General features: G+C 51.4%; 6 protein-coding genes across 6 annotated transcripts; 4 read left to right on the top strand and 2 right to left on the bottom strand.

The window, feature by feature from the left end:
- Positions 1–607: 607 nt before the first annotated feature.
- N7468_009538 (uncharacterized protein) lies at positions 608–1,844 on the bottom strand (the record flags this gene model as incomplete). The annotated part of the gene is made up of 5 exons (XM_058478834.1): positions 608–894; positions 949–1,016; positions 1,065–1,182; positions 1,239–1,620; positions 1,674–1,844. 5 exons carry the CDS (start codon positions 1,842–1,844, stop codon positions 608–610), a joined length of 1,026 nt encoding a protein of 341 aa, XP_058327164.1.
- Positions 1,845–4,207: 2,363 nt separating this feature from the next.
- On the top strand, positions 4,208–4,642 carry N7468_009537 (uncharacterized protein; the record flags this gene model as incomplete). Its single annotated transcript, XM_058478833.1, has 2 exons — positions 4,208–4,510; positions 4,568–4,642. Coding segments are annotated over 2 exons (378 nt in total), but the record flags the coding sequence as incomplete, so codon positions are not given.
- Positions 4,643–4,688: 46 nt separating this feature from the next.
- N7468_009536 (cytochrome P450) lies at positions 4,689–5,959 on the top strand (the record flags this gene model as incomplete). The annotated part of the gene is made up of 4 exons (XM_058478832.1): positions 4,689–4,812; positions 4,886–5,004; positions 5,062–5,811; positions 5,864–5,959. 4 exons carry the CDS (start codon positions 4,689–4,691, stop codon positions 5,957–5,959), a joined length of 1,089 nt encoding a protein of 362 aa, XP_058327162.1.
- Positions 5,960–6,575: 616 nt separating this feature from the next.
- N7468_009535 (Isopenicillin N synthase) lies at positions 6,576–9,473 on the top strand (the record flags this gene model as incomplete). Its single annotated transcript, XM_058478831.1, has 9 exons — positions 6,576–6,796; positions 6,863–6,996; positions 7,051–7,323; positions 7,390–7,398; positions 7,448–7,634; positions 7,690–7,810; positions 7,868–8,023; positions 8,100–8,140; positions 8,720–9,473. 9 exons carry the CDS (start codon positions 6,576–6,578, stop codon positions 9,471–9,473), a joined length of 1,896 nt encoding a protein of 631 aa, XP_058327161.1.
- A 434-nt stretch (positions 9,474–9,907) lies between these two features.
- Positions 9,908–10,790, bottom strand: N7468_009534 (COG1/VPS51 family protein; the record flags this gene model as incomplete). Its single annotated transcript, XM_058478830.1, has 2 exons — positions 9,908–10,611; positions 10,643–10,790. The coding sequence occupies 2 exons, from the start codon at positions 10,788–10,790 to the stop codon at positions 9,908–9,910; spliced, it is 852 nt and encodes a 283-aa protein (XP_058327160.1).
- Positions 10,791–10,945: 155 nt separating this feature from the next.
- On the top strand, positions 10,946–11,674 carry N7468_009533 (OB fold domain-containing protein; the record flags this gene model as incomplete). Its single annotated transcript, XM_058478829.1, has 1 exon — positions 10,946–11,674. The coding sequence occupies one exon, from the start codon at positions 10,946–10,948 to the stop codon at positions 11,672–11,674; it is 729 nt and encodes a 242-aa protein (XP_058327159.1).
- Between the last annotated feature and the right edge of the window lie 83 nt (positions 11,675–11,757).

Here is an 11,757-nt window from a genome sequence, read left to right as displayed (position 1 = left end):
TATCGTCCCGTGCTGCGGGTGTGTTCTATTGAAAATATGTCTTTTATCATTTAAAAAGCAAGAGCATCTAAAAGCCTGAATCGTTCGAAAAGCCAACTAATCCTTGACCGAGGAAGAGGTGTTCCACTACATCAAGACCAAGTTTTCAGTCACGATTAGTTGCATCAACGTGGCGTCCGGGCACCAAGTAGAGAGGTAACGAAGAGCGAACCCACTAATGTACCCGAGGAGAGCATATCGAACCTACTAGTATCCTATTCTTTTGGGGGTTTCATACAATTTCCGTTTTGAGCAGATAATGTTGGCACGTCCACAAATGAGATATCCCTTCCCCAAAGTCACGAGACTATTAGCATCAAATCCGTATATTAAGATTAAACTCCAATTGACATAAAGATAATAACCCTGAACACGAGCGGCCAAGGAAAGTGACACGAGCTTTTGGGTCTCCCCCGACTGATTGACCCCCAGCATGGACAATCGCCTCGAGGTATAGGCCACTCAAGTGTCGACAAAGAATGGAAGGTAAAAACTGGGATGTAGAAATATGTAAAGAAGCTCGACAAGGCGTTGTTGGACGCTCATAAGCCAGGCTCACATCCGCTCCTTATGCGTCGGGGGTGACCTCTGTGGTGTTAACCCCATTTTTGCTGATGAAGCTTTTGACGCTGCTGTTCGGGTGGTTTGTCTCAAACGCAACCAATTGCATTTCCTGCGCGCCATCGCGGTTGTGCGATCTATCGGATCGGCTTTGTCTGGAGGACTGTTGGGTCGGATAATCATCGTAATTGGAGCGAGCACGAATGACAAGCAGGCGGAGAGCGGGAATGGAGGCAGCGAAGATGGTCAGGCCCGTCTCAGCGGCTGCCCAGATGGTAAGACTGGAGCAAAACCCTTGCGGTAAGTTAGTTCAGAGCGTTTGAGAAAAACCAAGAGGGGAGAATTTACAGGTAAAGTCTTGGACCTGAGCCACATTGACCAGTTTAGATGTTTTGATGAACGCGGTAACAGCGGCGCTGGTCTTTGTTAGAGGCATCAGATCGAATACTGGGAGGGTTGCTTACAATATGCCCATGCTCATGGCAAGAGCAATACCAGCCTTCTCTCGCTTCTTCATTTCAAGTTCCCAGAGGACGATCCACGGTAGCACTGAAAGAATGAAATCCATGCATCCCGAATAGGCTATTGAGAAAGGGCATTAGTCTTTCTTCTTTCTGTTGTTGTGGGGAGTGCCATACATCCTGCAACAAGAGCAATGGTTTCGAAAACGTTCGTCGGCCAGCACTTCGCTGTAGCCATGAGCTTTACGTTCCACAGAGCAGCTGCAGGTCTGCACTGGGCCAGGTATGAGATCGCACACAACCACATAATAGCGTTCATGGACACAATGATGAACCAGATAAGTACTTTCATCCAGGGGCGAGTCACGATCCGCAGCAGCGTGAAGGCAAAAGAGGTTTTGCTCAGCACACAGCCAATGATAATGAGCACGTAACTAATATAGACGAGCTTGAGGGCAGGTGGTATACTCTCTTGATCTTCGATGGCGAATACATGGCGACCAATGACCCCCATACTTACAGCCTTAGTAATGAGGGCCGTGTAGACGAGAAGGATTGACTGCAACCGAATCAGGAAAGAGGCAATAGGATTATCAGGCTCCCAATACATACCAAAGAGACACTTAGAATCAGGTCATCTAGACCAAGTCCTCGACTCAGCTTGGCTTTACACCAAAATCGCAACCCTGCCATCATGGCCGGCACAATGAACAGAACCCAGCATACTGCGACGATAGTCGGACCCCGGTTCTGATCGTCCATGGCAGCGGACTTGGTATCCATGATCTTAAGCGGGGTAAGAAGCAATTGGGCTTTTCCACTGCCGTTGACTCTGTATCAAGAACAAAAGTCAAGCGAAGGTAGGGATGAAAGAAAAAAAGGCCCTTTGCTATTCTCGGCCATAGCCAGGGCGACCGGAGCCGGATGAATAAATATCACAACCATCCCGCCCGTTGCATTCGTCGTTCCTTTCCAAGAAGCTTGGGGTTTGACTTGTCGTAGCATGAATCGATCAATTGATAATTTATCGACAGCAGGCGACTCTTTCGAGTATAGCCACTGAAGATCATCCGAGTTTATTGTTCGCCTCCCGGGCAGCCATGGCGCGGGATGGCAACTATGCATCCGGATGTGATCAGTGGAATATCCGTGAATGTATCCAGACGAAGATGCTGAATTAGGCTTGCAGGGTTGAAAATAAGGAGCATAGTAGATCATCCCTTGGGCGAACGGACGACCTTAATCCCCAAGGGTTCCGTGCGTAGGGACCTCGCGGGAATAAGGGGGGGACTCCCGCGAGCAAACCCTAGTCATGGAGTATCTAAGGCCCTAATTTGAGTTTTCTTGGGCCTAGATCCATCCACTGACAAGATAGACCGACAAATGGAGCGGGGTACAAGTGACCTGCATGAGTCGAAGCATTAGCGCATGCAGTGCACGGCCTGTGGATCTCTGACGAACGGCTCCCAGCTGCAGCTTATCTCTGCCCTTTCTCCACCACACGCCCCTCGCAAAATACGAACATATTCCAGATGGAACCATCGATCGGACCGCGCTATTGAATGGCTAAGCATTCCATGCGGCCCGAGACTGAATTGCTTAATGAAGTAGATTTCTCCTACAATGCGAGCGCACAGGAGACGGGAAAGCATGTCGAGTTTTGTCAACGAAGGGGACACAACAGGAAGATCAACCCGCAATACGACCCAGAAGGTTAATGGCGATCTGTGATATGTAATTTTTGAGCCCCGGATAGATGGTCTCGTATAAGGGTCGCCACTTCCCCCGTCCTGCCGTTTGCCCAGCAAAGCACATCCTCCCGAGGATGGCTCCAGTGTTCAAGTTGTAACTTCCACAGAAAAACATTCAAGTTCAATTTTGAATTACACATTGCGGTATCGAGAGTGTACAACAGGGCTCAGCAAATTGTGTTAGGCTATTCAGACCCCCCAGGGTCCCATTGCATCCATCCACGCCGATTCTGTTACCAACACTTCGGTAATTCCTGCAAACCCTTGCTAGTAACTGCTTATCCTGGACTACCTGCTAGTGTACTAGTGCGTCTATATAGAATCTTTCCCTAGTGTCTGTTCACTCTTCAGGTACGTGAATCTTAAATCCCGGGAACATGGTAAATGCCGAATCATAGGAAGTATTTCGAGCCGGGAGGGTATATGGAGGTGCCTTCGCAGATTTCCTAATGGCTTACAATAGGGAGGCGCAAGTCGTTGAAATTATTCTGCAGCATACGAGTTTCTTCTTTTCCGAACATGCATCAATAGTATTGGTACTAGGGAGATCTTCACGTCCCCTATCATGACAGGGCCGATTCATAGCCCTTAGTTCAAGTGTAACCCACTGAAGGACTCGCTGCCATATTGGAATACAGCCAAGGACAAAGCACCAAACTTCAGAGTTTAAACGACGTAGAGCTGAAAGCTTGACACCTGTCAAAAAAACCCTCGGACGCCTCACATCTATGTATCGCGCTGGGGTCTCGACGCCAGAATGGTCCGCGTCTGCTCCACCCCGAAACTCAAAGCTCCACGCCAACGCTTGCCACGGCAAATGTGACCTGTCACTTGATGAGAAAAAGCCACAGTTCCTCACAGGAAGGAAGCTATGAACCCTTTGCTTTCCGTACTATTAAAAGCACCCGCATTTCAGGAAGCGCAGATAAGGCAAGGGGATCGAATCGCGTGGCGAACTGCGCTCCGTGATAGCTCCAATTCCTACCTCTGGCACGGATGCACTCCTAAATTTGCCTCTGGATCCAGCTACTGCAGCTAAATGGCCAGCATCACATCTTGCCGAGATGCGTCGATGTATTCCCCATTGAAGACGCACCTTTTAGGTTCTAGCCAACCTTTCACCCGGTGCCCGGACGCATGCCCCCAGATAATGGAAAAGATCTCCTGCGCGCCACTGCAACCTGCAACTGCATTGTCTGTGCGGTGCTTTTGTTCCTCCGATGGAGAACCATAATATGGCTCCAATGGGAGTCGCCCACATGGATAGGTTTTAGAAAATGACCCGTTCATTTGCGTGGGTTTGATAACGAGAGCTCGGGGGCTGCATCGGCTCCCCCCCAGATCTTATTTGAAGGGAGAAAACTCCTCGATCTGGGACTTTTGCAATCGATAGGAAACCACGATGGCGTCTCTCACGGAATTTGCGACCAACATCGCCCTGTGCACAGCGATTGTCTTCGCCTCTCGCTTCCTCTGGAACTACCTTCGATCCCCCTTGAAGTCATTCCCGGTCCAGCCCTTGCAAGTTTCACCAATGCTTGGCGCATGGTGGATGTCTTCAATGGTCGATGCGATATCACTCATTACCAACTGCACCAGAAACATGGATCGGTGGTTCGCATGGGCCCCAATCTCCTCAGTCTCTCCGATCCGAGTTTAATTAGTGTAGTCTATAACACCAAGAATCCATGGTTAAAGGTACAGAAATGAATCTGCGGACCCAATGAGAGGCGTCTTATCTAACTATCAATACAGAGTGCTATGTACAATGTCAACGATGCCGTCGTCGGAGGCATGCGCCTGAAGAACCTCTCTCTCAACGCAGGATGAGAAATGGCACTCGACTCATATGCGCCAAGTGAAGAACCTCTACTCAATGAGCAAAGTCCAAGACGTCGAAGGAAATGTGGATGCGACTATCAACCTTTTCTTCGAGAAGTTACGCGAGCGATTCTCCAGCACCGGAGAAGTCTGCGAGATGTCTGATTGGATCAATTTCTGTGAGTACCCGTGCTAGCGCAATGCTGGTCTCGTTTTCAAGCCTCAAAGGACACGGAGTAACATATAAGGCAGTTGCATGGGATGTGATGAGCCAGCTGACTTTTTCGCAAAACCTGGGCATCCTGGATGCAGGCAGTGACTACAAGGGCTTCCTGGGAAGATCTGCCCAAACCTTGGATTATTTTGCCCCGGTTAGTATATTATTTACTCCCGTGAGGGCTTGAAGTATATTTCTGACAGATCCTCAGATATGCCAAATCCCAATCCTTGATATGTTCTTCGACAAGAACCCGATCATGCGCATCGGACCCCCAACCTTCGTGTGGGCCAACATCTTCAGTGTCGAGCAGCTCCAGAAGCGGTACCAAGAGGCCAACCCAACCGGCCACGCCGACTTCCTGTCCAAGTTCCTGGAAGCAAAGAAGAAGAACCCAGACCTTATCGATGATAATACCGTGATCCTATACCTCCTTTCTAATGTCCTCGCGGGAAGCGACTCCACCGCGAGCACGATCTGCGCAGCCATATACCACGTCCTCAAGAATCCGGCCGTCCACAAACGCTTGTGTGATGAACTTCGGGGAGCGAACCTCTCCATGCCGGCCCAATGGAAGGAGATCCAGGGTCTCAAATATCTCGAAGCCGTCATGCGCGAAGCCATGCGCTTGAACCCTGGTGTCGGTCTCATCCTCGAGCGCGTTGTGCCCAAGGGCGGGTTTCAATTACCCGACGGCCGATTCGTTCCCGAAGGCACCGTCGTTGGCATGAACCCATGGGTGATCAACCGGTGCGACGTCTTTGGCGCTGATACTGACAGCTTTGTCCCCGAGCGGTGGCTTCAGCGTCCGGGTGAAGCGGACGATGCGTACCACGCACGCTTTACGAAGATGAAGGCGACTGACTTCACATTCGGTGCTGGCTCGCGGGCTTGCCTGGGCCAGTACCTCTCCCAGTTAGAAAGCTACAAGCTGATTGCGACGCTTTTCAGGACGTTTGACGTGAGTAATTCTTTTCCGAATCAGGACAATGTCAACTGACCTGGGCCTATAGATGGAACTACCGCGCCAGGAACATGAATGGCAGCTTACAAACAAGTGGTTCATCAGACAGAAGGACATTCCCGTTCGCCTGGTGGAGCGAGTATAAGCGAGAGCTCTTCCATGTATAGAAGACGGGCGTATATGGTCTATGGTTAGCATTGCATATATGATATTGTTGCTAAAATGTATAGCTGAGAATGCGATAATTGCTTTACTGCGTCCTGGATCATGGAAAAACTTCGGCCTCGATGGCGCCACGTGTAGAACAGCTCAGAAAAAGGGAGATGGGGGCCAAACTTACGAGCCGGTACTGCACATGAATCTGGTGGGATGTTTATTGCCTGTAGACGTACAGCCACACGCCGCGTCAGCAGATAACGTTCCGCCAGGGGGTCCTTCCAAGCGGTTCTATGTGTAAGTGGGATCGAAAACAGTCATAGATGGACCACTTTCGCCCGGATCTGGCAGTGGCCTATTTCCTTAGACAAGCTAGGGTAGGCCAAGGGGCACAGTCTTAGATCGCCATCTCATGGGATCCTTCCAGCTCGTAAGGAAAATTCATCCGAGAGATCAGAGAGCATGACGTGGGCGGCGGAGATCTTTGCCTACAGAGCGGGGATTCACCCCCTCTCAACATCCCAGCGGTTGGACCCTGTGAGCCTCCAAGCATTTATAAACTTCGATGCTCCCACATCCGCAATAATAACCCCGCATGGAAGAAAATGACGCTTTCCTTTAATACTCTACCGGCGACGGCCAAAATCACGCCACACCCATTCAAGATCTCTGTCCCCAAGGCGAACCTCGATGACCTTGAGGCGCTGATCAGGCTATCGAAGATTGCCCCGCATACCTATGAGAGCTCCCAGACAGACGCCCGCTATGGCGTCACCACGGACTGGCTGGTCGCAATGAAAGACCAGTGGCTACGGTCGTACAAATGGTATCGCGTGTTTGAATCATTTAGTTAATTTTACAATCCCCAGGCTTATTTTTTTTTTCATCATAGGCGAAAATCGCAAGACCATTTCAATAGTTTTCCTCAGTGGATGACGGGTGTCGAAGGCCTGGAGATCCATTTCGTAGGTCTTTTTTCGGAGAAGAAAGATGCGGTTCCAATCTTGCTCATCCATGGCTGGCCCGGTGAGACTAAACCCATGGGTAGGGTCCGCTATTAATACTGATGGGATTCTGTAGGAAGTTTCATCGAGTTCCTCCCGCTTCTGGAGCAGTTTAGGCAGGAATACACTCCCGCTGCTCTCCCTTATCATTTGATTGTCCCCTCGCTACCGGGATTTACATTCTCGTCCGGGCCTCCTCTTGACCGAGACTTCACAACGGAAGACGTCGCTCGAATTTTTGACCAACTCATGAAAGGCCTCGGCTTTGAAAGCGGCTATGTTGCGCAGGGTGGCGATATAGGAAGTCATATCGCTCGATCACTGGCAGTAGACTATGATAGCTGCAAAGGTACGGATCCATGCTAAGTAATTCTATGTTATGGAAAACCCCAATACTGATGTCGCGCTTGGACAGCTGTGCATCGTGAGATACCCCGAAGGCTATTGGTGTTCACTCGTACTGATGAATTTAGTCAACGTGACTTTCATGGGGCCGCCCACCGGCGTCACAGACGATCAATTAACGGCAGCGGAGAAGAAAGGTATAGAAAGAATGAAGAACTTCAGGGCGCTTGGCTGCGGATATATGAATGAGCACGCTACTCGACCAAGTACCATTGGACACGTTGTCGCCAGCAGCCCACTGGCTCTCCTCGCATGGTATGCATAGCCCTCGAAATGCCGAGGGAAAAAAAAGCCGACTAAATGGTTTTAGGGTTGGTGAGAAATTCCTCGAGTGGGTAGACGAGCCACTGGATCCAGAGCAAATTCTTGAGTCGATTACTTTGTACTGGCTCACAAATACTTTCCCGCGGTCTATCTACTTCTATCGCCAGGTACGCTCATCTTCAACCGTGTATATGGCATCGATTCTCATCTGCTGACTCGTCCAGATCGCTATTCCACCTCCGGTTCCTCTACCAAATACGCAGCGATGGTATATCCACAAGCCTTTTGGTTACTCTCATTTCCCCAAGGAACTGGCTCCCCTGCCCCGCTGTTGGGTCGAAACTACAGGGAATCTTGTGTTCTGGAGGCATAACCACAAGGTACGTTGGAATCCTTTTGCCGAGTTCCCAAAGTCTGTTGCGGCGATGTGCTGACTACGGAATCACTCTTTGACAGGGCGGTCATTTTGCAGCACTCGAGCAGCCTGCGGCTTTAAAGTCTGACATTACAGCTTTTGTAGATCAAGTGTGGCCAGATATTCAAAAATCTACGTAGCCCAACTTTTCCAGTCTGGTCGTGAGGGTTGGGTTGCTCCTGACGGGCTACCGGGTGTGTTTTTGTAAATTCCCATCTATATTCATCTTCACTTTGAGAATTCATCCATAAAAGGTAGTTTCTTTACTTTCGCCTGATCGCCACAAGCAGATCTAGTTTGAAAATGTAGATGGTGCTGGTTCCCCACACGGCCCCACCTGATCTCATCGGCAGATATACAACTCCACGCTGCACCTCATCCTCCTACTAGTACGAGGACGGCTTGGAATTCGACTCGTGCAACCGCCTCACCCGGCTGCAAAATGTCACCGTCACGATACTCCGAGAAAGAGGCAATGCAAGAAATACTCTCCGACGAGTCGAGCTTTTACGGCAAGTCCTTCCCTTCAACATCGTCATACCCCCATTAACACTATCCAGGCGACGATGACGAAAAAGAAAAATTAGAAAACGCTGTCAAATCCTACGACCCAGAGCTCTACTGGTCAAATTACCATGCAGGCCTGCTATCAACCAAACAGAACAAGCTTCGCCCGCCAGCCCCCCCGAGCCACCACGGGAGACGACGATGAGCCCATGGCGGACGCAGAAGCGAGCGCGCCAGGGTCCCTCCCTCCCAACAGACGTGGCCAAAAGGAGCCCATAGCGCACTTTCTCGCCCGACTGCCTCCATCAACCACCAACCAAGAAACCGCAGGCCCGTGGATCTGGATGCACAGGTATCCCCAGACAATCGAGCCAGGCGACGAGCCGACGTTCACGCGCAGAGGCGTAGAGCTCCTCCACGCATACGAGGACACGAGCGCAGAGCTCCGCGCCGCGCACGACAAATCGGGCGCGAAAACCACGGCGCCGCTGACCCGGAAACTGAATCCGCTTCGGCAGAAGCTCGAGAAGGATATTTTCGCGCTCGCGCGGGAGACGCGCGTGCTGGCGGGGAAATGGATGCTGTTCCCGAGTCCGCGGGATGTCGACGGGGTGTGGAAGACGGTGGTCGAAGCGATGGAGCAGGGGAAACTGTCTAGGATGGCGAAAGTTGCGACGGACGATGGGTCGGATAAGGCGCGGCTGATCTGCGTGTATACGCCGGATTTTGGCGATGCAGAAGATGTGAAGCGCGTGGTAAGGAGCATGGCGGAGCTGGGATTGGTGAAGGGGAAAGAGAAGCCGATTTATTACAAGTGTGATGCGTATACCCTGCTTGATATCACGTCGAAGAATGAGTATGGGCTTAAGGCGAGCATGTATTCGAGTCGAGATATGCTGGAGCGTTGATGAGTGATGTGGGCTGAGAGTTTTATAAATTCTGAATTGCTATGATCAGTTGTAAAGAACTTACTTTGCTCTGATCTATTCCCTACAGGCTTGAATGATTACTGGCGCTAAAGGGCAATGGGTACATCAAGTGTCCAAATCAGAATTCTTGTATGACTGAGCTGTGTATGTAACGTAACGGGAGACCAGACGGCGGTCTCTAAAATGACTTGCTTGGGTATCTGTAAAAGGAAATGCTAGACCGAAGCCTTGCCCCATAACCTCGGAGGATTATAGGTCGTGTAGAGGGTGAAATTGAGCACGATGGCTCGTTGAAGGCTTTAATCAGCCCACTCAGCAGTGGAGTTAAGGTCGGTAGATTTCCGACACGGTCGGACATTCGTCTCCCATATAGGGTCTTTGACGAGGGCTTCCGGGTGCATCACAGAGCATGATCATATTTGAACCTCCGGCTCCTCCCGGTCGTTCTTGTTCATGACTTTCTCGCAGGCCGAGCGAACCTCTGCAACACCTTTGACCTGACTCCATGCGTCAAGTAACCTTCTGACATCATTCCAGTCTTTCTCCGCGTCCTCCGTCCGCTCTTCAGAGATGAGCTTCTGCAGCCTGTCGGGTGCCGCGAGCACCCACCTCACAGTGTCCTTCTCAGCTTGTTTCTTCGACTCCGCGTCGTCGCATTGAGCCTCCTTTATTCGCTTCCGTTGCTCCTCTCCTTCTTTGATGAGACTGCCAGCAGTCTCCGCGACGAAAGAAATCGCCGGACCAAGAGTCTTTGTCATGGTCAACGGCGCGCCACGCTCGTCCATGCTCCGGCGCATCTTCCCAATTGTCTCTACGGCCCGAATCAACTTCGAATAATTATCGTACACCAGAGCTTTGCGCTCTCCGTCGAGGGTACGGATATCTCCCACAAGTGTGTTCTCGGCCTTTAAAATCGTAGACAGCGAGGATGTAGACAGGAGGTGATCGACATACCGCTGGGGATCGAAATCGGCATTGTCAAGTTCGGTTCCTAACGGAAGGCTCGTAGGGTTCGATATATCACCAGCGTCCGTAGTTCGTGGCACACTCCGTGACCGACGATCTGTAGCCGGCGAGTCTGCACCCGGCGGCTTGAGATTATAGTAGTCCCGGAGAGCTGAGCGATTCCGCCGGGGGTTGGGTGAGACCGCGCGTGCGGTGGAGGGAGTGGAGGAGGTGCTGAGCCCCCCCAACGTTGGTGTTCAACGCATCCAGAGACGGCCTGGATGAGGCCGGTGTGGGTGACCGAGCACGGGACGAGGCAATTGACGGTCGTGGCGAGGAAATGGTGGACATGACGGTTTGGTGGAGGAAGAGAGAGCGAAGCTCGCGAGGGGACGGCCAGAGCAACGGGGGTTAAGCGGTGGTCCGTGCTTGATTTCTGCGGCCTTGGACTGGCGTTCCACCTTGGAGTCTCCTTCGCAACTACCGACTTCCAGTATGACAGCACAATGGCATCTGCCGACCAGTTAGCTGCGCAGATCCAGGCATCGAAGGGTCTCTGTGTCTCGCCCGCGTGGGTGAACAATTTTCTTGCATCCAACGCGCAGCGCAATATCCCCGCGTCGGCACTCACCAAGACTGCTATTTTCCGTATCCTCGCCTCGGATATACGCGAGTCCCTTTCTCCCAATCCTACGTCGGTCTTCCCCGCGAATATTTTCGACCCCAATATTCGTGAGAGACACCTCCAAGGCCCAATCCCGGTACAGGTGCTCGACATCGAGGACATTGGAGCCAGCCTGTGGAGTCAAGTCGAGGCCATTGAGCGCGTAGAGCGCGGCGAAGCGATTCGTGGTCGCGAGATCGTTCGGACTATCTCTGTAGGCGAGGACCAAGAAGCTGCAGACAACAATTCCACGGCAAACTACACAACAGGAGCGCTGAACACGCCGGGGAGTGGTGGAGGTCCACATCGGCTGGTTCTACAAGACGCGAATGGTCAGCGGGCCGTGGCCGTGGAGATGCATAACATAGAAGGATTATCTATCGAGAAGCTGTCTATCGGAGCGAAGCTTGTACTTCGTAATGCTTTGGTAGCACGGGGTATGATTCTACTCCATCCAGCGTGCGCCACATTACTTGGGGGCAAGATCGAAGCCCTGGATCGACCGTGGAAGGAAGGGAGAAAGGCCAGGATCTTAGAACGAATCTCTGCAGTCGGAGCAGAAGCCTCTTGAACAAGGACTGGCATCACTCAGATGGAGACAACTAGGATAACTTACATGCCTTAAAAGGCCTTTTGCATTTTGAGCACTAATTG

This window comes from Penicillium chermesinum (assembly GCF_028974085.1).
Source record: "Penicillium chermesinum strain IBT 19713 chromosome Unknown utg000007l:1.0-2695246.0:1.0-2697696.0, whole genome shotgun sequence".
NCBI classification, from domain to species: Eukaryota; Fungi; Ascomycota; class Eurotiomycetes; order Eurotiales; family Aspergillaceae; genus Penicillium; species Penicillium chermesinum.
Note: the sequence above shows the minus strand (reverse complement) of the source record. Positions and strands in the feature narration are given on the sequence as shown.